The 26,039-nt window shown below is 40.4% G+C and overlaps 1 protein-coding gene across 1 annotated transcript in view; it reads right to left on the bottom strand.

Moving 5' to 3' along the window:
- Positions 1-1,243: 1,243 nt before the first annotated feature.
- Positions 1,244-26,039, bottom strand: part of LOC125915979 (zinc finger protein 568) — a 158,324-nt gene continuing 133,528 nt past the window's right edge. The window contains exon 7 of the mRNA XM_049622104.1: positions 1,244-4,343. Coding sequence (XP_049478061.1) covers positions 3,412-4,343 — 932 coding nt within the window. The 3' untranslated portion in view covers positions 1,244-3,411. The remainder of the gene's footprint in view (positions 4,344-26,039) is intronic.

The following is a 26,039-nucleotide window of genomic DNA, read 5'->3' as shown; positions in this document are numbered from 1 at the left end:
CAGTACCATGATCATGCCTGGTTTTGCCTATCTTTATTAATTCAATTCCTCCTAAGGGCAGAGCTTGTCCTCTTAGAACAGTACGTACAACTTTCAAGAAGAGACTTACGGAATAATTATGCCAGTACAGATAAAATTTAGCAATAACTTCCCCTTTAAAAAATGCTTGGGCGCACCTGGCTGGCTCAGTCAGTGGAGCATGTGACTCTTGATCTTAGGGTCTGGAATTCAAGCCTACATTGGGCATAGAGCATACTCAAAAAAATAAAAAATGCTTGGATTTTTATTATAAATTCTCCTCCAATGGGCTGACATTTAGCTATAATTGATTTACCATATAATACATGTTTGCATTAAACTTATTTGAAGTATTATTTTCTAAAGTGCAAGACGTAAGTGGAATCCACTAGGGATTATTCCAAATGTGTCTACAGCCCATGAGGTCTGATTAAGTGGATAACTGCAGCGACTTCACAGCAGCTGAATATGCATATGCTCTAATAGTTTCTCAGTTACTACTTTGGGAAAAAGTTATTTTAGGGTCTAGTTTTCAACGTGTAAACACTACATTGATACATTACTTAAAAATTAACTGGACAGATCAAGTCATGAATCATATTCTGGACAAAAAAACTCCCCAACAACCCTATTTTCTTTAATAGGCTGCTAGATTTAACTTATTTTAATATTCACATACCATAAGTACAATGGATTATTTTTTGGGGTGATTTGATTTGAATGTTATCCTTTTCCAAAAAAAAAATTTTTTTAATGTTTATTTATTTTTGAGAGACAGAGTGTGATCAGGGGAGGGACAGAGAGAGACACAGAATCTGAAGCAGGTCCCAGGCTCCGAGCTGTCAGCACAGAGCCCAACTCGGGGCTTGAACTCCAAACCATGAGATCATGACCTGACCCGAAGCTGGATGCCTAACCAACTGAGCAACCCAGGCACCCCTCCAAATTTCTTAAAAGCGTTATGCTAGCCTCACAGCTGTGACTCTTTGTACCTTGAACACTTAGAAGATTTTATCTGTTAGATATTCTGATATGAGAGGAATCAGTTTATTGATTCTTTATTCAGGAAAATATCTTTCAGGATTTCAGACATGCTTTAAAAAGATGAACATAAACACACACTATAAAATGCTGAATGTAAAAAAAAAAATTTCCCATGTCTTACTAATTCAAAGTAGAATATATGTATATACATGTCTAAAAAATATTTAAGAAAATAATGCTTTACTACAATTTCAGATATACCACAAAAAGAAGCCGAATATAAACATTTCCCCAATTTACTAAATTAAAGGTGAATAAATATGTGTATATACATACGAAAATATTTTTTTCTAGGACTCTGATAGATCATAAAAAAGTGAGTATAAACTTAAAACTGATATGCATGAAGTTTCTCATTTTACTCAAAGTCCAGGAACAGGGCAGTTCCACATTGTTTCATCAGCTCAACAATGTCAAGGATGCAGGTAATTCCAATCTATCCCCTGTGCCAATCTCGGCCTCTTACTCATGTGGTAGCAAAATGGCCACGGTTCCAGGTATTACACATATAGACATGCATCCTGGGTATAAGAGGACCATTTCCTCCTACTTTGTTAGGAAAGAAAATTTAACATAAAGGCTACGTATAACTTTTGCTCAGATCTTCTATGGCCAGGACTGTTATATATATGTCCAATTATTAAGCAAACTAGAACAGCAAGAGCTAGACTTCAGATGGGCAGTCCTGGCAAAGGGAAAATGGCTAACACCAGTGGGTAGGTAACCAACAGTGTCTGCCACAACTGTATTGCCTTATTTCTTTATAATTCCATTTTTGTAGTTACATATCCTCTCATTCATGATGCTTGAGGGTTTTTTACTTTACCATTTCAAAAGTTTTCAAGGTTTTTGGTTTGTTTTGCTTTGCACTTACTTTGTTAGAGCTTTTCTACACACCAGAGATGAATATTTATTCACTCCCTCATTCCTCTGATTTCTACGTGTGTTTACAGGGGACCTATTAGAACAGGCAGTGCACCAAGTACTGACAATGAATCCTGGCCATTAATCATCTCCCATTTTCTACCCATATTGAAAGAAGTTATTTTCCTGGGTATAGCTTTGTTTCATCCTACAAATGTTAATGCGTAGTTGTCCCTCTGTCATTCATTTCTTTTTTTTTTTTTTTTTTAATTTTTTTTAACGTTTATTTACTTTTGAGACAGAGAGAGACAGAGCATGAACGGGGGAGGGTCAGAGAGAGAGGGAGACACAGAATCGGAAACAGGCTCCAGGCTCTGAGCTGTCAGCACAGAGCCCGACGCGGGGCTCGAACCCACAGACCGTGAGATCGTGACCTGAGCCGAAGTCGGACGCTCAACCGACCGAGCCACCCAGGCGCCCCACTCTGTCATTCATTTCTAATTGTAATTTGCCTTGATTTCCTTTCCCCTAGTGAAGCAAGAAGGCAAGGAGAATGAAAACTTCAGTTTTTAATTTTTCTCCAGAAGGAATTACCTGACATTCAATAAAAAGATGACGTTAGATGTTCCTATATTCACTGCACACATAAGGCCTTCCTCTCATACGATCTCCATCCACAAGTATAAAAATAAAGTAATAAAAGCAGCTCTTATTTAACACACTTTCGATATGAGCCACACAGTATTCTAAGGGATATCATGTAATTATTTAATCTTGACAATGCTAACAAGATGGTGCTAATATTGCTAATTTTTAAGTGAGAAAATTTAGACCTAGTTAAGTCATTGGCCCATAAGAAATGAGTTAAAATGGTGAAGGCAAGTAAAGACTGAGCACTGGTTAAGTCCTGTCCCACTATGATTCAGTTCAGGTTATTTTTAGAGGTTAAGCTTGCAAATATTTAACAAGATTTGAGTGGGATAGAATAACCTGCTGCATTTTTAACATTATTATAGCCTTTCCCAAGCATGAATTACCAGATGAGTAACTTAAGCTAAAGCAAATTTGTCTCCTATATATATGACATTTATATTAAGAATCCTCTGATTTCCCACAGGGTAAAAATGATCCTGATGCTGAGAAATGTCTGTGAGACTGTCACTGACACATTAACTGCCTTCCAAAGCCTTCCCACTTTCCTCACATCCATGAAGTTTTATCACTTTTACATTAATTGAACACTGATGGTCCAATAAATTTTGAAACATAAATAGAACACTCCCAACCACTAACATTTATCAAATAGCAGTAACATGTCAAATAAATTCTGGCCCTCAAAAAAAGGCCTTGTATCCACAGTATGAACTCTGATATTAAGTTATCCTCAAATGCTTTCCCACATCTCTTAAAATCAGGCGGTAGGTTTGTGTTTAACTAGTAGGACTTTGCAGATATCAATAAAATTTTGAGCCTTCCCACATGTCTTCATTCACTCCTCTGTCCTGTATGAATTCTTTGATGTTTACTAAGGTGTGAGCCACGAATAAAGGCCTTCCCACATTGCTTACATTTGTAAGGTTTCTCACCAGTATGAATTTTCTGGTGTCGATTAAGTTCTGAGCCACGACCAAAGGCCTTCCCGCATTGCTTACACTTATAGGGCTTTTCACCACTATGACTTCTCTCGTGATGAGTAAGTTCTGACTTTCGAATAAAAGCCTTCCCACATTCCTTACATTTATGGGGTCTCTCACCCGTGTGAACTTTCTGATGTCGAATAAGTTCTGTGCTACAAGTAAAGGCCATTTTACATTCCTCACATTTATAAGGTTTCTCACCAGTGTGAGCTCTCTGATGTCGAGTAAGTTCTGAGCCACGACGAAAGGCTTTCCCACACTGCTTACATTTATACGGTTTCTCACCAGTATGAACACTCTGATGTCGAAGAAGATGTGAATCAGAGATAAAAGCTTTCCCACATTCCTTACATTTATGAGGTTTCTCACCAGTATGAATTCTTTGATGTAGACTCAGTTGTGAGGCACAACTATATACCTTCCCACATTCCTTACATTCATAGCGTCTTTCACCAGTATGAGTTATCTGATGAAGACTAAGTTGCGTGTCGTAACGAAAAGCTTTCCCACATTCCTTACATTTGTGGGGTTTCTCACCAGTATGGATTCTCTGATGTCGAAGGAGGTGTGAGGGTCGGGTAAAGGCTTTCCCACATTCTTTACATTCATAGTATTTCTCATCTGTATGAATTCTCTGATGTAAATTAAGTTGTGAAGTAGATGGAAAGGCCTTCCTACACTCCTTACATTTATAGGGTTTCTCACCTATGTGGATCTTTTGATGTTTACGAAGTTGTGAGCCAGAATGAAAGGCTTTCCCACATTCTTTACATTTATGAGATTTCTCACCAGTATTAATTCTCTGAGGTTTAGTAACTTCAGAGCCATGGATGTAGGCACATTTCTTACTTTCTTTACTTTTTTTGCTTTCATGAATTCTCTGATGCTTCATTAAGTCTGACCTACTATTAAAGGCTTTTCCACATTCTCCACATTTAGAGTCTTTTTCCTTATTAGGACTTCTTTCATGTTGACTATGGTGTGACTGGCACCTGACAGCTTCCTTACATCCGTTGCATTCATTGGTTTTTGCTCTAGTATAAATTGTCTGTAGTACTCCATGAACTGTGCACTGAACAGAAGCAGACTCTTCTCCAGAGGTTATTATGGCTTGTCTGAAATGTCCCTCCTGTTGTTTCTCCAAGTGGCATTTCATTTCTCTGTCATCTCTGACCCTAGTGCACTCAAGGTGAGAGCTTTCAACTCTTTTTATCTTCAGTTGCAATGATTTAATTTCATAACTGTCTGTCTTTGGAAATAAATTATTGGTTTCTCCTCTGGACTCCCAATCTGTAAGATAACAAGAAAGAAAATAGGATGTATTTTCATGTGGCAGGAGACATGAAAGTTCTAAGGTAGAAATGACAAACTAAAAATAGTGAATAATTTAAATAGTGAAACACAGCAGTGAAACTAACAAAACAAAACAAAACAAAACACCCCAGATTGGGGGGAGGGGATGAGAATAGAGAAAATGAGGGGAATTTGTGAAGAAGTAGTTCTTCACCCCTGGCGAAAATCAGAATTAGCAAAGGATCATTACAAATATGACATTCAGGAATTGCCTAAGACCAACTAAACGAGAAATCTAAAGGCATAGGACATTATATCTAACAGCAAGTCCTCTCATCTCTAGCTTCAAAATATATCCAGGTTTTGACTCCTTCTATCAGCATCTCTACCACCTTGTCCAAAGCCATCTTCTCACCAAAGCTAATACACTTCTCGAAGTGTAGGTCTCCCTACTTCCACTGTTGCTGTCCTATATCCCATACAGTAGCCAAAGTGTTCTTGTTAAGTAAGTTAGATCAGGCCTTTCTTCTGCCTAAAATTCTCCACTGGATTTCCCTGTTGAGCAGAGCAAAAGTCAAAGTTCTTATGAGGTCTACAAAACCTTCCCTGAACCTGTCTTGCACTACCTCTGTCTGACCTCATTGCTGATCTCCTCTCTTTAGCACACTTTGCTCCACTCCCTGACCAACGGGATGGTCTTCAAACCTGTGAAGCACACCCCTCCTTCAGAATCTCTGTCTGCAAATATTTTCCCTAAGATATTAATATGGCTTGTTCAATTACTCCATTTTGACCTCTACTCAAACTTGAGACCACTCTTTACAAATCAGGTCCCTCATCACTCTACTTATTTTTTGCAATGTACTTATCATCACATGCCATTTTATCTATTTCTCCGACATCATCATGAGAACTTTCAAATATAAAGAAAAATTAAAAGAATTGGGACAGTGAACTCCCATATCCCCAAAACTTAGATTCTACAATAAATATCTGGCTCTACTTGCCTTATCACATATCCTTCTATCTCTCCATCCATCCACCTTGCAGACATCAGTATATATACCTCTAAACTCCACAGATATTATACTTTGTTTACTTCTGTACTGTCTGCCCTTCACTGTACCTGCACAGAGTAAATAGTCTTTGATGAATGAAAGACCACTGGCATTTTTATTAATCTCTCTCAGTGATTCAGAGGCTACTCAAAGTGTGTTTGTATACAGTACAGTTTAAATACAGTACACCCCATCTGTGCTTACAATAAAATACAAAATTCCTTACCAGACCCGCAGAACTCTGCATTATCTGGACCCTACTTCCCTATTCACTGTCATTTTAAGATGCTCTCCCGTTCACTCACCAGTACCTACTCTACTGGCCTCCACTGGACCCCTATATCATACCAATTACATTCTCATCTTAGACTTTTAGGAAATGCTCATCTCCAATGAATGCTCTGCTCCAGATTTCCTTCATGGCCAGTTTCTTTCATTGTAAATATCTTTATTTTCTGTCAAGTACCCTGTTCTTTGCCTTCATAATCTTTTCCTCAATTCTGGAATTGCACATTAGTTCATCGGTTTATCTACCGGGATAATTTCTCCCAAGGTGGCCCAGAACCAGCATAATACATATTTCACTCACCATTATATAATCAATCCCTAGCACATAGTTCAATTAATGTTAACTAAATACTAAAGGATACTCCAGTGGAAATAAAGGGAAACATGCTGCAGATAATGACATTAGAAGAGTGAGAATGAGAGTAATCACTCCATGTTTTATTTAACAGATGCGGGGAATGTCTTCTGGCCTCTGCTCCTTCCCAGCTTCACTGCCTTCTCTACAGCACTTCCCAAGTACATGGCGGTAAGGCACAAACAAGCCAGCATCATCAGTGTATCTGTACATGTCTTATACCAGTACCCTACAAGACTGATAGCTTTACACAACAATGAAAATCTTTCATGTAATTCTGAAAAAATTCTAATGGAAACTGAGGATACTATGGCAACCATTTATATGAAGTCGTAATGTGTTGTGACAAAGAACACAGAGTCAGACTGCCTGGTTGTGAATGCTAGTCCCACAATTTGCTAGTTGTATGACACTGGACCGTTACTTAGCTACTCGGAAACCAAGGAGGCTGAGACAAAGGGAGATGCTCGGGTAAGTTGTCAGAGCTGTGTACAGGCACCCTGTTGCTTGGGATAGTCCCTTTGCTCTTGCTAAGGTCCAGGGTAGTTGGACCAGCCAAAAGCAAGTTGCAGAAAAGACAAACAGTTGGGAAATCTAGAGAGATAAACCTAGAACAACTGGTAAGAAAAAATTGTTCTGTGATTAATGTATGGTCTATATCTGCAATCGAATGAAAATACCACTTACACTGGGGAATGCTATAAGGCTGTCCTTCAGAGAAGGGCACTAAAACTAAGGTCTATATAGGCTGGTAAAATAATGTTGGCATTTTATGCTGTATGGAAAGTTCCAGACATCAGGTGTCAGAAGATGCTGTTATTTTAAATATTTTATAAAAACAATCTGGTAGAAAGGGAAAACTGTAAAAAGCATGGGTTGGAATAAAAAATTTGGACCTTAAAGGAACGTTCAAATCAAAAAGTAATATCCATCAAGGATGCTCCCATTGTTCCTACCCTGCACAATCACTCTTCATACTACAGAATCATTCCCCTACATTGATCTTTAATCTCTCCATTTTCCCTACTCCATGGTCTCATCCTAGCACAATGCAAAATCATCTTGACTTCCCAACAGCCTCCTAGCAAGTTTTACCATTTTTACTCACGAACCCTCTGATTCAATCCCTAAAGGACATCCAGTCCAATCATGTCCCTATCTTGTTTACAACCTCCAATGGCTGCCAAGTGTCCTCAAGGAAAAAACTCTAAACTCCTAGACTTGGTGAGGAAGCCCTGCATGACGTAGACCTCCATTCAGGTATTCCAGGACACCCACCCAAGGCTTTCTCTCCTTGGTGCCTTCAATGAAGAGATTCCTCTACCTGGTATAGCATTCCCACCACACTTCCTGGATTCTACTACTCATCCTTCCAGCTTCATATCATGTGTCACAATCTGAAAAGTCTTACCAGTCTGATAATATTGCCCCAAATCTTCTCTCACAGCAGTGCCTTACCTATAACCATCTCCCCTAAAAAGACATTCATTTCTCTGGCCATTGCACAGGCCAAGTTTCTAAAAAAGAAAACTTATAGCGTTATCAGTGATTAAGAATTTAAATCAGCCCTTAAGTCCAGGCTCCTGGTAAGACTGGCTCTTCCTTGTCTGAACACTGCCCATTAATTCAAGGTTTATGATTCAAGGAAATGCCCAGAAAGAGCCCCAAGTGTTAAACTATAATCACACTTGGCCCCTCTCTACCAAACACACTATTTCCAGAAGGGGCCTATTAATAAGACAATCCCTTATTTTGCCCTACAAGGTCATTCTCATGCCCTGTGAGAATAATTCCAGCAGGCCTAGCATCCTTCCTAACCCTAGCTACTTCCTAGGTTATTCATTGTTATCTTTTAGTTCCTTCCATTGTTTTCTAGAATCCTTTTTATACAACCGAAATAGCACTGACTCTAAAAGTTAAGTACCATGCTTTTTTCACCTAAACATTATAGCATTGCTTCAAAATGTTTTATAAAAAATATTTAGGGGTGCCTGGGTGGCTCAGTTGGTTGAGCATCTGACTTCAGCCTAGGTCATGATCTCTTCGTTCCTGAGTTCGAGCCCCATGTTGGGTTCTGTGCTCACAGCTCAGAGCCTGGAGCCTGTTTCAGATTCTGTGTCTCCCTCTCTCTCTCTGCCCCTCCCCCTCTCATGCTGTCTCTCTCTCTCTCTCTCTCTCAAAAATAAATAAACATTAAAAAATGTTTTTAAAAATATTTAAAATGCTGAGGTTTCTGTATCCCAATTGTGGTAGTGGTTATATAAATATACACATCATAAAATCACAGTAACCTAAAAGAATAATAAAAATTAAAATTAAAAAATGAGTGTATGTGAACATCAGTGAATTCTGAATTAGGTCTATCTATAGTTTTGTTACTACTATTGTGCCAACATCAATTTCCTGGTTTTGACAGTGTACTAAGATTAGGTAAGATGTTATCATTAGGGAAAGCTGGGTGAAGGGTACAAGGGAACTCTCTGTGGTATTTTTGTAATTCCTTCTGAGTCTTAAATTATTTTGAAATAAAAAGCTAAAAAGAAATGGTAACAGTTATAAGTATGTATGTCTAATAACAGAGGCCCAAAATACATGAAGCAAAAACAGAACTGAAGAAAAAAACAGACAATTCAACAAATTGAGGACTTCAGTGCTCTACTTTCAATAATGGATAGCTCAACTAGCCAGAAGATCAACAAGGAAACAGAAAACACACTTTTAAATAACCAAAGGGTCAAAGAAGAAATCACAAGAGAAATTAGAAAATACTTTCAAGTTGGGTGAAAGGAAAACTTAATATACCAAAACTTATGGGATACAGTTAAAACAGATCCTAAAGGGAAATTTGCAGCTTATATGCCTATATTAAAAAAACAAAAAACAAGAAATATCTCAAATCAGATTTTGGAACTAGACAGAGTCAAGTAAACCCAAAGATACCAGAAGGAAGATAATAATAACGATTAGAATGGAAATGAACAAAACAAAAGAAGAAAAATAGGGAAATCAACATAACTTTAAGCTGGTTCTTTGAAAAAGATCAACAAAACTGGCAAACTTTTAGCTAGAAAAAAAGAAAGACTAATACTGATATCAGGAATAAAAGAGGGATATCACAACCAACCTTACAGAAATAAAGGGTGAGGGCCGGGTGTGGGGATTGATTGCTTATGGGTATGGGGTTTCATTTTGGGGTGATGAAAGGTTCTAAAATTAGACTGTTGTCACAGATGCAAACTCTGAATATACTAAAAAACCACTGAACAGTACACTTTAATCAGAGGCAAATATGAGGAAGGGTAGCAACAGTGATAACTGGAGTGAAAATTTGAGGCTTTGTGCTGAAACATCCTTCCTTCTCCAGATCTCAGGCCTTTTCAGTGAGCTTTCCTACTAATAACTGAGATGTGATGCCTTCTCATAGGCTCCCTAGGTGACCACCTGCCACAGTCTTCCCAATAGGAGTCACTATTACTCACCTGGGCACCATTCTTTTGTTTCCTTACTGTTAACCATCCAGGGCTCCTTCCCCTGCTCCAATAAGGAGATCACATTTGGCTTAGAATCAGAAAGTCCTGCTCAAAAAAAAAAGGTCGGGGCGGGGTGGGGGGACGACAAAGTTATGTTAGGCGTGTACCGGAATTAAAATCAGTCCATGATTTTCAAGGAAGAGTAAATAGGTTAAGAGTCAACAAAAGGGGTATAAGTCACAGGTACAAAAAAGATAAAAGTTGTCCAACGGAGCAGCCAATTTCTAACTTCATATGGGATAATCCTTTCCTTGTGAAGCAAGAAGCATCAATTCAGCCAGGCAATGTGTAAAGCACTCATGAGAAATTCTTAAGAGAACATAAAATTCCAGAAGTCCAATTCTGAATTTTAGGGGGCTCAAAAACTTACCCAGTGAGATCAGGTTGTTATAATTCTCCAACATTACATCTCGGTACAAACCCTTCTGAGAAGGGTGCAAGCATTCCCACTCCTTTTGAGAGAAGTAAATGGCCACATCTTTAAACTTGAAGCCCTAAAACCACAGATAAATACACTATTTGTGAAAATAATGGACAAAATATTTACAATGGAATTAAAAAAATGGAAAAAGAAATTTAGTAAGGTGACAACATTAGTAAGGTAACAGGCTGTGCTGGGCCCTTTAATACAGGTGGTTCAGTGTGGAAACAAGAGTGATCAGAGCATACAGCATTCTTGGTGCACACATCATGCTTGACCATGACTGTAACTACATAAGTAACCTCTTGACACTATCTCCTTCCATTATCTCCCCAGGTTTGGGAATAACCAAAGTTCATATGACTGGTGTTTCCCAATTAAACTATATACACATACAAATACACGGCACACTGTGTTCACCACACGACACTTGTGACTATCTCCTTCCCCAGTATTCTCCTTCTCCCAATAAAGAAATACTTCTTAAAAGTCTGAATCATTCAAAAATATTTTATAAAATTTCTATTTCCTGGAGCACCTGGTTAAGCACTCAATTTAGGTCAGTTAAGTGTCCGACTCTTGATTTTGGCTCAGGTCATGATCTCATGATTCGTGAGTTCCAGTCCCATGTGGGGCTCTGCACTGACAGCGTGAAGCCTGCTTGGGATTCTTTCTCTCCTTCTTTCTCTGCCCCTCCCCTGCACTCTCTCAAAATAAATAAAATTTTAAAAATGTGTATTTCTGAAAGTAGGATTTGAATATAACTTGGTGATTTAATAATTTCTTAAAAACTCACGTTCATAAAAATGCCAGAATATTAAAACCTAATCACTTTTCCATGTCATGAAAAATTCTAAAATAGACATCATTTTTACTGGCTATATGACAACCCATCTTATACATTCAATGTTCTCACTCTGGGGTACTAGGCTGCATAAGTTCTCTAAAGTTCTTTTGCAGTATGAGTCTTTACTTCTCAATAATTTATACATCTGGTTGTACTGTTCCTATACTTTCCTTGTTCCTGATCTGACAGAACTAATGGAGGAAGATCCAGACTCAGAATGAAACAACCCAAGATAAGCATACGCTACGTAAGTTCAAAATGGACTGACTTATTGGTGTCTACATGGCACAGACTTCTTGGAATATCACGTAACTCCATACACTCAATCTATCATATCTCTATCATAACCCCAGTCTTAAAATTAAATCTCAGAGAGTTACAGATTTGGGAAAATACTGTAACAAATCAACATCAATTACCTTCTTGTCTAATTAGAAAATCGAGTTTGCAACATGGGTTCCTACTTAACCACTTCATGAAAAGCCCACTTTGGGGCGCCTGGGTGGCGCAGTCGGTTAAGCGTCCGACTTCAGCCAGGTCACGATCTCGCGGTCCGTGAGTTCGAGCCCCGCGTCAGGCTCTGGGCTGATGGCTCGGAGCCTGGAGCCTGTTTCCGATTCTGTGTCTCCCTCTCTCTCTGCCCCTCCCCCGTTCATGCTCTGTCTCTCTCTGTCCCAAAAATAAATTAAAAACGTTGAAAAAAAAAAAAAAAAAAGCCCACTTTAACAAGGAAGGTATAATATTTTCAGCAAGGATTTCTACTCCATCAGTATTCCTGGTGAAAGGATATGCACATAAGGAATGCTAAGTGGTTTGCTGAATGAATATTGAAACACCTGTAAAACAGAGGAACACTTATGGGACAGCAGCCTTTGGTAGCATCACTCACTGGAATGGATAACAAGTAAGTTCTTTGGAGGGGCTCAGGAAAGCACTAAGTTTCAGGAAAAAGAAATCCACTGCTCAAATCTTTTAAAATGAAAATGCATTCAATGAAGGAGGGGAGAAACAGCAATTCACATAAATAATAGCTTTAGGGTTGTAAAAACAGATCATTTGTTTCTCAGGTTGATCCTACAGAAATGCATAACTTAAGAAGGCAACGGAGGAAGAAGCAAAAGCGGTCTTGAGTCACGGGACTGACTTCAGAGTCCTCAAAGACAGAGAATAAATTTTCCTCCCCTCTCCTGTTCTAATCTTCCTGCTAGTGACAGCTCTTCTCTCTCTCTCTCTCACACACACACATACAAAGTCTGCCTTTCTTGATTTGAGGAAGAATAACAAAACCTTGCCTTCCAGAACCCCAGAGAATCCAACTGTACATAATGTGTTTAGAGGAAACAGCTTTCCCAGCAGATATGAACTCAGAAGGGCCTGTTCTGACATGCCCCAGGCAGATCTTTGTTCTACAACCTGGAAGACACTGAGCTCCTCAATCATGGGTGCATCCCAAAGACAGGATGGAGCCCCCAGGCCCAGGAGCACTGAATACTTGGACAGTCCCAACCCTGGATAACAGTTTCTGCAACAGAAATCTCCAGCCTCTCCCTGGCCTAACAGGCTCAGTGTATTAGGTACCTCTTTAGCTTTGTTCCCACATCCCAGAACTAGGGCTCTTAGAACCCCAACTGAAACTTATTTTCACAAAGACCTTGCCCAGAATCACCAATACTGAGTCAGACAACCCACCAGGATCAGCAGGTCCTTAGTAGTCTTGGCAGAGCTCAACCACCTGGATGCAAGTTGCAATGGCTTTACAAGAAACCACAATTCTCAGAATCTTTGTGGCCAACACATTCTGGTTCCCAACCAAGATCACCATGGCGTTCCTGCCTGACATTACCCTTTCTCACTGCTACCCCTAGCCTTATTGCTGATAGTGTTCCCATCATCTCAAGTACAATTACTGCATATTAAGCACTTTAAGTTTATGGTGCTTATATGTATGAATCCTTACGAGAGGCCCACAAATCCTAATTCAAAGGAAACTTTAGCTCGGAGAAGTAAAGTCATTTACTCAAATTTGCAGTTAGTGGTAGCATCGCTGGCTTTTGAATCTAGATTTAGATTTCTCCAACTCTGAAACTGATGGTCTTCCACTTCTGACTGTTACAGATGCAGCCAGGGATTTCTGAAGATCCTTTAAAAAAAATCCTGAACTGGGCTCTCCACTCTGGGGAGCAGAAAATGCTTAGTCTGCTCTGTTTGTCACTACAAAGCACAACACTCTGTGAAGGGAAATCAGAGGTAGAAGGGAAAGGGAGGAAAGCAGCAGTTCTATAAACAAGACTCCATTATCCAAAAATGTCAAAATCCTCCATGACTCTGGCTCAGTGGGGGCACTTGGGGACATGATGATTTAGACCCAGCACCTGCCTTTAAAAAGCTCAGAATCAGGGAGGAAAAACAGAAAAAAGGAGACAATCACAGGACATCAAGCTCTGTGGAAGACTGGTTATCATGATCAAATTACCAGGTGAAAAATAATGTTCTGAATATTGAAAACATTTTGGGATGCAGTGATGATCTGGGAAAGAAGGAAAGTAATCTTCAGAAGCTAAAATCAAGTCAAACTGGGAACCAAGAGGAGTGTGCTGAGCCACTGACACTTATTTTACCAGAGAACCTCTGCTGAGCCCAGATGACCATGAGCTTTGACACTCAAAGAATGGGGGGAGACGAGACCAAGCCTATCGCTGGTCAAGATGGAAGTCTAAAAGGTTCTGCACTGCAAAGTCCTGGGAACTCTAGGACCATGCCCTCAAAATAAGAAAAAGTAGAAGCAACACTCCCATTCTTGAGTACTGCAAAGAAAATGGCCTGACTTGGATCCTGACATAGAAAAGAAAGGAAAAGAAAGAAAAGAAAAGAAAAGAAAAGAAAAGAAAAGAAAAGAAAAGAGAAGAAAAGGAAAGGAAAGGAAAGAAAAGAAAAGAAAAGAAGAGAAAAGAAAAGAAAAAACATTTTCCCGAGGAACTATAACCACAAGTCAGCCTTCCCACAGCTGTGTGGCTCACATGCACATTACTAAGGTGACTCTATAAAACATACCATCTATAAACCTACTTTAAGGTGGCTTTGGTTTGGCAGTGCTCTTGGCAGAAGCAAACACAGACCTGGCCTAGAGAACAATCTTCAACCAGGCCTTCAGAATCCCTAAGTAGAATTCCAAGGAAAATGACCCAAATGTCAAAAATAATAAAACAGCATAACACTGTGAATACACTAAGTACCACTAAACTGTATACTATAAAATGGATACTTGTATGTTATGTGAATTTCACCTAAATACAAAACTAAATAAAAAGAAAACATGTAAAGAGGGCTATTTCCAGGATCAGAGAGTCAGGAAAATCAGTCATGCAATTGTTGTAAATTTCCATTACAAACATAAAAATGTTAGGGGGAAAATATCACACCTGCAAAGATTCATATATTACATAGATGACAGGTATATTACAGAAAGGAGGTAAGATAGTGAGAAACAAAACCACAAAATGACAGGTAGATTTAAAAGGAAAAAGTACTTCTGGAACAAAAAAAAAAACCCTAATATTTAAAATTAAGTCATATTATGGCTAGAATAAATATCTCTGAAAAGAAAATTACTGGACTAAAAGATATGAAAAGAGATTGTGGAGAATGCTATCAAGAAAGACAACGTGGGAAAGTATAAGATATGCCAAGAAGATAAGTGAGAGGTTTAATAGGTATCTAACCAGAGTTGTAGAAGGAAAAAGTAGAAAGTACTGAGAAAAGGCAGTAATTGAAGACCTAAAGGGGGCACCTGGGTGGCTTAGTTGGTAGAGAATGCAACCCTTGATCTCGGGGTTGTAAATTCAAGCCTCACGTTGGGCATAGAGCTTACTTAAAACAACAACAACAAATTTCTTAAGGCTAAGAAATTTTCAAAACTGGCAAATGCAAGCATTATTCAGAAGCCCAAAGAGTCTCAAGGAGAATAAAAAGAAACCCCAGACAATTATATCAAAACTGCAGAGCATTAAAAACAAAGAGAATATGTAAGAAACAGTTTGAGATAAAAGATTATCTACCAAGAACAGCAGTCTTATTACCAAATGATTATTCAATAGCAACAATATAAACCAGAAGACAGCAGACTATCTCACCTGAAAGAAAATTATCTTTCACAATGGGAGCAAATCAAAACATTTTCAAAAAACCAAAAACCAAACCTTCCAGAAATTCATTAAAATATGTACTTCCATCTGAAGGAAAGTGATTCCAAGGTAGAAGTTTTAAGACATAAAAACAGTGAACAAACAAAGTGGCAAACATGTGGACAACCTAAACTAACATTCAAATATAGAAAATAAGAAAAACGTTGTAGGGGTTAAACAAAGGGTAGGGGCGCCTGGGTGGTTCAGTCGGTTGAGCATTTGACTCTTGATTTCGGCTCAGGTCATGATCCCAGCATCATGGGATCAAGCCCTATGTCTGGCTCCACACTGAGCTGCTTAGGATTCTTTCTCTCTCCCTCTCCCTCCCTCTACCCTTCTCCCTTGCATGCTTGCTCACTCAAAAAAAATAAAAAATTTAAAAAAGGGGGGATATGGGGCGCCTGGGTGGCGCAGTCGGTTAAGCGTCCGACTTCAGCCAGGTCACGATCTCACGGTCCATGAGTTCGAGCCCCGCGTCAGGCTCTGGGCTGATGGCTCGGAGCCTGGAGCCTGTTTCCGATTCTGTGTCTCCCTCTCTCTCTGCCCCTCCCCCGTTCATGCTATGTCTCTCTCTGTCCCAAAAAATAAATAAAAAACGTAAAAAAAAATAGTAAAAAAAAAAAAAAAAAGGGGGGGGATAGAATTAAAACATTTGACAATATAAATAATTTAATCAGTTGGAAGAGCCTAGTTCCTTATACTATTCAGCATCTTTATGTCAGATGCTTAACCAACTAAGCCACCCAAGCACCCCAATATGTTAAAATTTCTATGGTAATCACTAAAGAAAACTAGGGGCGCCTGGGTGACTCAGTAGGTTAAGATCCCGACTTCAGCTCAGGTCATGATCTCACAGCTCGTGGGTTGCAGCCCCGTGTCGGGCTCTGTGCTGACAGCTCAGAGCCTGGAGCCTGCTTTGGATTCTGTGTCTCCCTCTCTCTCTGCCCCTCCCCTGCTTGTTCTCTGTCTTTCTCAAATGAACATTAAAAAAATTTTTTTAATAAAAAAATTAAAAAGAAATTAAAAAATAATAAATTTTAACATATCTTAACTTACCAGTGTCTAAAGAACATCTTGTGGTACCTGACTGGCTTAGTTGGTAGAGCTTGTTGACTCTTGATCTCAGGGCCCTGAGTTCAAGACCCATGTTGGGTGTGGGCCTACTTAAAATTTAAAAAATAAGGGGCGTCTGGGTGGCTCAGTTGCATAAGTGTCCAATTCTTAATCTGCAGCTCAGGCCATGATCTCACAATTTGTGAGATTGAGCCCTGCTTGGGATTCTCTGCCTCTTTCTCTGCCCCTCGCCCACATACTCATGCTCGTTCTCTAAATAAAAAACTTTAGGGAAAAAGTTAAAAAAAAAAAAAAAAACAACTAAAGAACATCTTTATGTCAGATGATTTCCTAAGTCACCCAGGCACCCCAATATGTGCCCAAAATTTCTAAGTTAACCACTAAACAAAACTAGGGGCATTTGGGTGGCTCAGTCAGTTAAGCTTCCAACTTCAGCTCAGGTCATGATCTCATAGCTCGTGGGTTCCAGCCCTGTGTCGGGCTCTGTGCTGTCAGCTCAAAGCCTGGAGCCTGCTTTGGATTCTGTATCTCCCTCTCTCTCTCTGGCCCTCCGCCACTCACACTGTTTCTCTCTTTCTCCCTCAAAACAAAAACATTAAAAAAAGTTAAACAGCAATCTTCCCCAAACTGATCAGAGTCAATGCAGTACAAATTGATATCCCAACTGGAATTTTTTTTTTAGGTTTATTTATTTATTTTGAGTGAGAGGGGTGGGGCAGAGAGAGAAGGAGAGAGAGAATCCCAAACAGGCTCTGTACTGGCAGTACAGAGCCCAATGCAGGGCTCGAACTCATGAACTGTGAGATCATGACCTGAGCCAAAACCAAGAGTCGGACACTTAACCAACTGAGTTATCAAGGTACCCCTATCACAACTGGATTTCTATAAAACTTAATCAGCCAATTCTAAAATTTATATGAAGAAGCCAAAGGCCAAAAAATCGCTTAGACTCCCAGCAAACAAAACTATTGTAGAGGAACATGACTTAATAAATATCAAACATTACTATAAAGCTGTCTTAATTAAGACAATATGGTTTTGGTGAAGAGAAAGAAAACACTAGGGAAAGACAAACAGAGCAGTGGGCCAGAAAGGACAGAACAGCCAATTCATATACATGGGAACTCAATTTTGACAGAACTGCCAATGAAGTACAGAGGGGAAAGGATGACTATAGTAAATTTGGCCTCCAGGGGCACCCGAGTAGTTCAGTCAGTTAAGCAGCATGTGACCCTTGATTTTGGCTCAGGTCATGATCTCCTCATGATCAGTGGTTAGATGTGGTCCCCTATCAGCTCTACACTCCCTTTCTCTCTGCCTTTCCCCCACTTGTGCATGAGTTCTCTCTCAAATAAATAAATAAATAAATAAATAAATAAAATTTAAAAAGAAAGAAAGAAATTTGGCCTCCAAAGAGAGGTGTTGCCTTTGGCTCATGGGATATAACTTCTAAACACTTGGAATTTGCCAAGTGACAAGGGTGTCTTTGTTATTTATGGTGGGCCCCTTAGACCACAGTGTAAGATTATGCTGATGAGATGGCTCAGGGTGGGGCTGGCCATGCCTTAAAGACCAACCATGTATTCAGAGCTTGGGCCATGTGGTATTAGCTCAATCTCTAGGCAAATAAAAACTCTGGATACTGAAGCTTGGGTGAACTTTCCTGGTTGGCCATACTCTGCATATTGCCACATACTGATACTGGGAAGGTAAACTTCAAGTCTGGAACCCTCCCAGATCCTACCCTATTCATCTTATCCCTTGGGCTGATTTTAATGTATTCTTTCCCTGTAATAAATGTGCCTATGAATATGGTAACTTTCAGGGAGTTCTAGGAATCTTTCTAGTGAATTATTGAACCTGAGGATGGTTGTGAGAAACCCTGAATTTACAGCCAGCTGGTCTGAAATGAGGGTGGTCCTAGGGACTCTCAACCTTAGAGCTAAGGTCTGAAGTGAGGGCAACCTTGTAGAGCCTGTTCCCTGAGACTGTGCAGTTTGCCTAATCCTCTGTGATGGCCTTTCAAATAAATGATGTTGGGATGTTACTTATCCAAATGGAAAAAGTGAAACTGGACCCCTACCATATACCATATCCTAAAATCAATCCCAATTGAATTAAAGACTGAAACACAAAAGGCAAAACAATATCATTCATAGAAAACATGGGAGAGTACCTTTACTCACAGAAGAAAAGAGATTTCTTTCTTTTTTTGTTAATTTTTTAATGTTTATTTTTGAAAGAGAGACAAGAGAGCAAGTGGCAGAGGGACAGAGAGAGAGGGAGACACAGAATCTGAAACTGGCTCCAGGCTCTGAGATGTCAACACAGAGCCCTATGTGGGGCTCAAACTTATGAACCGTGAGATCATGACCTTAGCTGAAGTCGGACGCTTAACCAACTGAGCCACCCAGGCGCCCCAAGGAAAAGAGATTTCATAAACAAGACATAAATAAGTTAGTAAACGAAAGGAAAACAGTGTTAAATATGATGGCATTACAATTGAGAATTTCTACTGCCACTTAATGTTAGAAGCCACGTATTGAAAGTATGTATAGCACACATAACTGACAAAGGATGACAATGTCAATCTACAATATTTAAGAAATAACCTACAATGCACCAAAAGGAACAAAAAACTGGAAACACAAAACTGAATGGAAGCATTAGAAAACGACGCAAAATAAAACTTCAGAAAAGAGAAACCATAAAAGGGCCGGGGGCAGGGGGGAGGGGGTTCAACCTTATTTAGTGCCCAAATATGCAAGTTTAAAATCAGAATAATGTATCAATTCATACCCACCAAATAGGTAAAAACTTAAAAGTCTAACAATATCAAGTAGTGGTGAGAATATGAGGTAACAGGGTTTAAAAACAGGTATAAACACTGAAAAACAATTGAGAAGGGTCTACTAAGAGTTCTACTCTTAGTTATATGCCCAGAGAAATTCTTGCACATGACACAAGAGACAAGTTCAAAAACGTTCACAGGAGTAATGTTTGTAATATAAAAGAAAAAAATGTATTTATACAATGGATGGTTACACAGTAAATTCACAACATAAATGAATCTCCTGAATATACACTAAGAGACAGGTAATGAAATCACATAAGATTCCAAACTGTATAATTTTATTTATATCAAATTTAAAATAAAAACAAACACATATGTTTAATTGTAAAGAAAAGTAAGGGAATGAAAAACAAAATTCAGAAGTTACCTATAGAGACTGGACTGGGATGACTCATGGGGGTTTTTAATAATTAACATTCTACTTTTTAAATATGGGTGTTCAGATATTTGTCATACATTATACAATTTCTACACTCAATATTTAATAAAATCAGTTTTAAAATGTCAATTACAATACAGTATGGAAAGAACTACAACAGACGCAGCATAGGGGAATGTCAGCACAGTCACTCAGTTACCAAGCATAATCAAGAGACTGAAGCAGGCTTCACAGAATCCAGAGAAAGTGGTGGTATGGGATATGTCCCCTCTTGTGTTTCTTGTGCCATAGAGGCAAGAGATAGCACTGTGCATTATGGGAATAGCTAGAGTCGAGTGACAAAGGGAACAGACTAACGAAGTTAAGAAGGATCAGATCATGAGACATTTTGACTTGTTCTCATAGCTGAGGGGCTTCTAAGCAGGATAAATTACATCTAATTACAAGTAGATGAATCTTGCTATGGAAAATGAAATAGTGACTTACTTAGGTTAAAGCGTATGTGAAAGTTTCATGTAACATATAGAAGATTAATTGGGGCCCGGGGCGGGGCGGGGGTGGTGGTGGAAACAGAGGATTCCAACAAGCAAAAACAAACTGAACAGCATTCCTTTTCTTTTCTTTTTTTCTCGAGGACAGAGCAAGAGAAAGAGTGAACAAGTGAGCAGGGGAGGTGGGGGTAGGGAGAATCTTAAGCATCTTAAGCAGGCTCCACTCCCAGCTGCAGAGCCCAAAGTGCAGCTTGAGCTCATGACTGTGAGATATGACTGGAGCCAAAATCAAGAGTTGGACACTTAACAACTGAGTCACCCAGGCACCCCTGAACAGCATTCCAAGTAGAGTGAACAGGGTAAGCTGTAGAGAAAGGAATATAGCCTGTATGTCTGAAGAGAAGACAGTTCACTGGGATAATTGGTGAGGTATTCTGGGAAAGGGGTAGACAGAAGTGATACTGGAGAAATCCAAAGGGCCCACGACAGAAAGGTCTTAGATGACAGATCATCCCTGCCAAGATTAAACCGCCTTCTCCAATACTAGGATTGGTGCTCCAATAAACATAGAATGTGCTTTACAGTAAATGTGTAATGAAATGTATAAAAGTATAGCTTTGTCCTGAAAGCAATAGGGATTTACTGAATAAAGGAAATGACATGCCTGGACTATTTTATTGGCAAGGAGTAAAAGTAGAGCCACGTGGTCCAATTAGGAGGACAATGCACTATTCCCCCTACACAAAAGTCTGATCTGGGATGCAGACAGTGGTGTGAGGTTATAAGGCATGACAACAAGAAACAGGAAACAGAAGCAATGGGATTTGGGACCAGGAGGAAGGAGTTGGGAGAACTCCAGGTTGCCAGTTTCAGTGCAAATTCAGTTGAATTTCCATTACTATCACATTCTCCAAACCTTTTATAATGACCACTTTATATACAGGATGTTATGAGGAAGCCCATGGTCACAAAGCTAGTAAAGTGCAAAAACAGGATAAGACTCTACTCTTTTTAACAGTGCATAGCTTCTCATTAATACAGAGAAAGGACAATCCACCACTCTGAGGAGGAAATGAAGGGAGAAATGGACAGATGTCCAGGGTTGTAACGCAAGGGGAGCTGGAGTTCCTTCCTTACCAAAATGTGCTAAGAATGGATAGGGAGGATGTAGTTTCTCCTCTGAGAATCTGAGGAGGGTTCTGGCCAGGATGAAAAGGGGAAGACAAACTCACCAAATTCTCACAGAATTCAGAAGAAAAGTCAGAGAAAGGAAGAAACAGATTAATCCAGAAGAGAAAGAGTATTTAGGGGCACCTGGATGGCTCAGTGAGTTAAGTGTCGGACTCTTAATATCAGCTCAGGTCATGATCTCAGGGTTCGTGGGATTAAGCCCCATGTCGGGCTCTCGCTGGCAGTGTAGAGCCTGCTTGGGATTTTTTCTCTCCCTCTCTCTGCCGCTCCCCCACTTACACGGTCTCTCTCTAAATAATATTTAAAAACATTAAAAAAAAAATAAAGCGTATCTTATTAGTCTCTCAAGAGAAAGGAATCCTTGAGAACTGATTGGCCAGAATGAAAAGCCACACTCAGACACATCCAAAGAAAAAACCTGAATATACTACAAATACTGCCATTCTTTAAAACTGACTACTCCAAAGCCACAGAAAGAGAGGAATTAGGTTATTAGGTTATTTCTAGACAAAATTTAAATAAACACTCCATATTAGAAATTTTACAACCAACATTTGCTGGTCATATCTCACACCAGATGCTTATACATTAAATAGTTTGGGGGGTGGTGGTGCCTGGATGGTCAGTCAGTTAAGTGTCCAACTCCTGATTTTGGCTCAGGTCATGATCTCACAATTTGTGAGTTTGAGCCCTCCGTTGGGCTCTGTGCTAACAGCATAGAGCGTACTTGGGATTCCCTCTCCCTCTCTCTCTCTCTCTCTGCCCCTCCCCTGCTCAAGCTCTCAAAATAAATAAATAAACTTAAAAAAAAAGATTAAATTGGGCAAAAGACGAAGTACTTTAGAAAAATATGAATGACTTTTCTATATTTGTATTAGGGAAGGCCATGACATAAAAGAAGAAAACATTTTTTGAAAACTCTGAATCTAAAACACATACAGAATAGATTAACTGTGAAAAAACTTCTAAAACAACTTATAAATGACACAGAATATACTCAACATATATTCAACATAAACCAAAGAAGATAATGACCTTTGACAAGTGGGTAAAAGTAGAGGGATCCCAGTTGTATAATTTATTAAATGTGTAATTTGAAGTGACTTAATAGAATCTATTTCCTCATCTGTCAACTTAGAGTAATTCCATATTTCATCAATTCTGAGATGCCACTGGTTGTAAAGCCACCATTATTTTATACACCAGGAAAGAAAAAAAATTCCACCAGTGAAACTATGACTGGCCAGGAATTGTGAAACCAGTCCAAATTCAGAGAATTTAAAATGTGAAGGGGAAAAAAAAATGCATTACAGAATATCTCATGGAGTTGTTAATGTGGATTCAACAAGACAACACATGTAAAAAACTTCAAACTATAAATGGCTTAACAATCAGTTAAGTTAGTTGCTTTTGTCACTAGCATGATCCCATTCTGAAAACAAAATTACAAACCTACACTTTTGTACAGACAAAATTTGAAAAATTTAAAAAAAAAAATTTTTTTTTTTTAACGTTTATTTATTTTTGAGACAGAGAGAGACAGAGCATGAACGGGGGAGGGTCAGAGAGAGGGACAGACAGAATCTGAAACAGGCTCCAGGCTCTGAGCTGTCAGCACAGAGCCCAACGCGGGGCTTGAACTCACAGACCACGAGATCATGACCTGAGCCGAAGTCGGCCGCTTAACCGACTGAGACACCCAGGTGCCCCCAAAATTTGAAAATATTAATCCTATCTCTACATGGTGGGACCATGGTTGACAAACTTTCTGAAATGTTCTCAAGTTTTGAAATGTTTTTAAGAACCCTATTTTACTTTAATCATTAGAAAGAGAGCAATTAGGTTATTTCTATCTTGGAGAAAAAAGTACATACAGCTGATGCAGGCAGGCAGGACTTCAGGCTGTTAGAAATTTGGAAGCATGTGACCCTGAAGCGGACAACAAAGAAATTAGTGAGACTGAAGTGAGTAACCTCATTCTGTTCTTTAACTTCTCTGCCAAAGCAGAGAGGCACATCTGTCACAACTGTTCTGTGAATGGATAAAATCCAGGGAAATGGAAATTCTAGATGGATGAGACAATGTATGCAAAACAGACAGTCCTGGGTTAGACTCTTACCTGGTTTAGGAAAACTGCTCCATAAATTTGGTTTCCTTCTTGCTTACCCTTTTTTTTTTCAAATCACTACTGTAAATTTTTTGGATAGAATCCTGAAATAGGATATTGTTCTGTAAACCAAGAAGCCCTTTCCAAGAAGAGAGTGCCAAATACAACTTACCTCTGCCATGCCTTGTGATGTACAGCGGCTTTTCTCTCCTCTTCTGGACTCCTAGAAAATGAAAAAGATGGACAGTGGTTAATAAACTATGAGACAACAGACCCTTTCTGGAGCCCAGACGAGGCCAAACCAGAGCAAACCCTGGCCCCACTCCAGGCACGGAGAGTGAGCCCAAAGCCAAAGAAGGCTGTAACCCCATCCCCACTCTTATCATCACAGAAAGCAGGCGACCTTAGGGGCCCAGACGGGAGTCCTGGGAGAGAACCCCAGACTGTGGCCTCCTTCCTCCACAGGAGACTGAGCTCTTCCAGACTCCGTAGACAGAGTCCGAGAGGCAGCCGGCCACGTGGGGCTCTCCCACTGGGCCTTAGAAAGCCTCGCTTAATGTACTAACCACTGCTCCACGGGCACTGGTCGCCGAGCAAAGGAGGTCGGGCTCACAAACCACTTCGGGAGAATATCGCACAGACTTTCCGTCCAGGCAGAAGGTCACACAGCAGCGACACCTCTGACCTCGAGAAACCGCCAGCCAGCTTCAGAGCCAGCATGATACCACTCCCACACCCCGTGCCGATGCGCTGCTGATACCTCCCTCCCCCGAGTTAAGACTAGAGGCCTCAACACTCCCCAACCTCCGCTACGTCTTTACTTTTCAAGCGGGAGGACACAGCCTAGAAATGCCCAACGGCCACCCGTTTGTTAGACTCCAGACACACCCTGGCCCCGCCCCGGAGCCCCTCAGCATCCACTTTTCCGGGGTCCTCACATTCCAGTCTGGTAGAATCCGCCCCAAACTGGTGACACAGCCGGCCCGCAACGCCCCGACCCTTTACACCCGAACTCCCGCCAACTCACCACCGGCCAAGCCAACTTCGGCCGGAAGTGGAATATGCCGCGGAGCCCCCAGGAAAATTGTAGTCCAGGAGAGGAAAAATTCAGCTGGAGCCTGGCCGGCACAACAGTCTTCGCCCAGTGTCGCGTCGTGTTCCTAGCCTTCAGTGAAGGCCAGTACTGACAGTCCAGCCTCGCCTAGCATCTTCTAAGGACCTCGGCGCACCGACAGGTCCAAGCAGCAATAAGGTGGCTGCTGTTGGGTGGGGGAAGGGCTGTGGACCGAGGAGGCTTCTGGGAAATGTAGCCCCCAGCCAGGGGAAGGGTCAGTCCCCAAAGTTAACCCGTCTGCAGCACTCCTCGCTCCAAACTGGGAAATGACCAGAGGTCTCTTAAGAACTGTAGTTAAAAGCCGGGAAGCAGACAGCCCAGAGTACTCTCCACAAGGAGCCGTGCTCTGAGAGCGGGATCCTGAGTGGACGACTCCCCGACACGCCACTAACTAGGAATCCTCCCGGATGTGGGTTCAGCCCGTCCCACGATCCCTCCTGGTAGAGTGCTCAGGTGCGTTTAAGTGCTCAAGTTTCGGCTGAGAATTCATTCCCCCGTCCCGGGCACCACCAGAAAGCGCACTCCTCCCTCCGTCAGTACTGCCGTTACCCAGAAGCCAGGTGTCCGGGCTCTTCAACCCAATTCCGGCGGGGCCTCAGGGGCACCGGGAGCTGCGGATCCTCGGGACGTCTGGGAAATGTAGTCCCGGCCTAACGGGTTTGGGAATGTGGCGGAGGAGACATTGAATGAAAGGTGGCAGTCTTGAACTCAGGACGGGGCGGGTGGGGGCAGAGAAGGGCCACCAGGAGGTTGAAGGAGGATAAGCGTAAGTCCGGAGTAGAAATCATGGAATACTAGTACTGAACTCTATATGCCATATATTAGTGTTTTCAAACTTGTTATAAGTACATAAAAACAGGTAGAAATGAACTTGGGTCCTAAGTCTTTGGAAAGTTACACTAACATTTGTTAACAGTAGTTAATTGTTAGGATGTGTAATTGTAATTTTTTTCTTTTAAAAGTATCCCCTTATGGGGCGCCTGGGTGGCTCAAATGGTGAGGCGTCTGACTTCCGCTCAGGTCATAAGCTCGCTGTTCATGGGTTCCGCCCTGCATCGAGATCTCTGCTGACAGCCGTCAGCACAGAGCCTGGAGCCTGCTTCGGATTCTATGTCTCCCTCTCTCTCTCTCTCTCGCTCTCAAAAATAAACAAACATTAAAAGTATTCCCTTATATTTTCGCCATTATCTTGTCCTTATGAAACATTACTTATTCAATTTTGTTAAATATAAAATGAGTAAGTATAGATTCTGAAATTGATGAACTAGAAAACAAAAAAGTTGGTCAGATTTT

This window comes from Panthera uncia, assembly GCF_023721935.1.
Source record: "Panthera uncia isolate 11264 chromosome E2 unlocalized genomic scaffold, Puncia_PCG_1.0 HiC_scaffold_19, whole genome shotgun sequence".
NCBI classification, from domain to species: domain Eukaryota; kingdom Metazoa; phylum Chordata; class Mammalia; order Carnivora; family Felidae; genus Panthera; species Panthera uncia.
The sequence above is the reverse complement of the archived record's forward strand: the minus strand, read 5'-3'. Positions and strand labels throughout refer to the sequence as shown.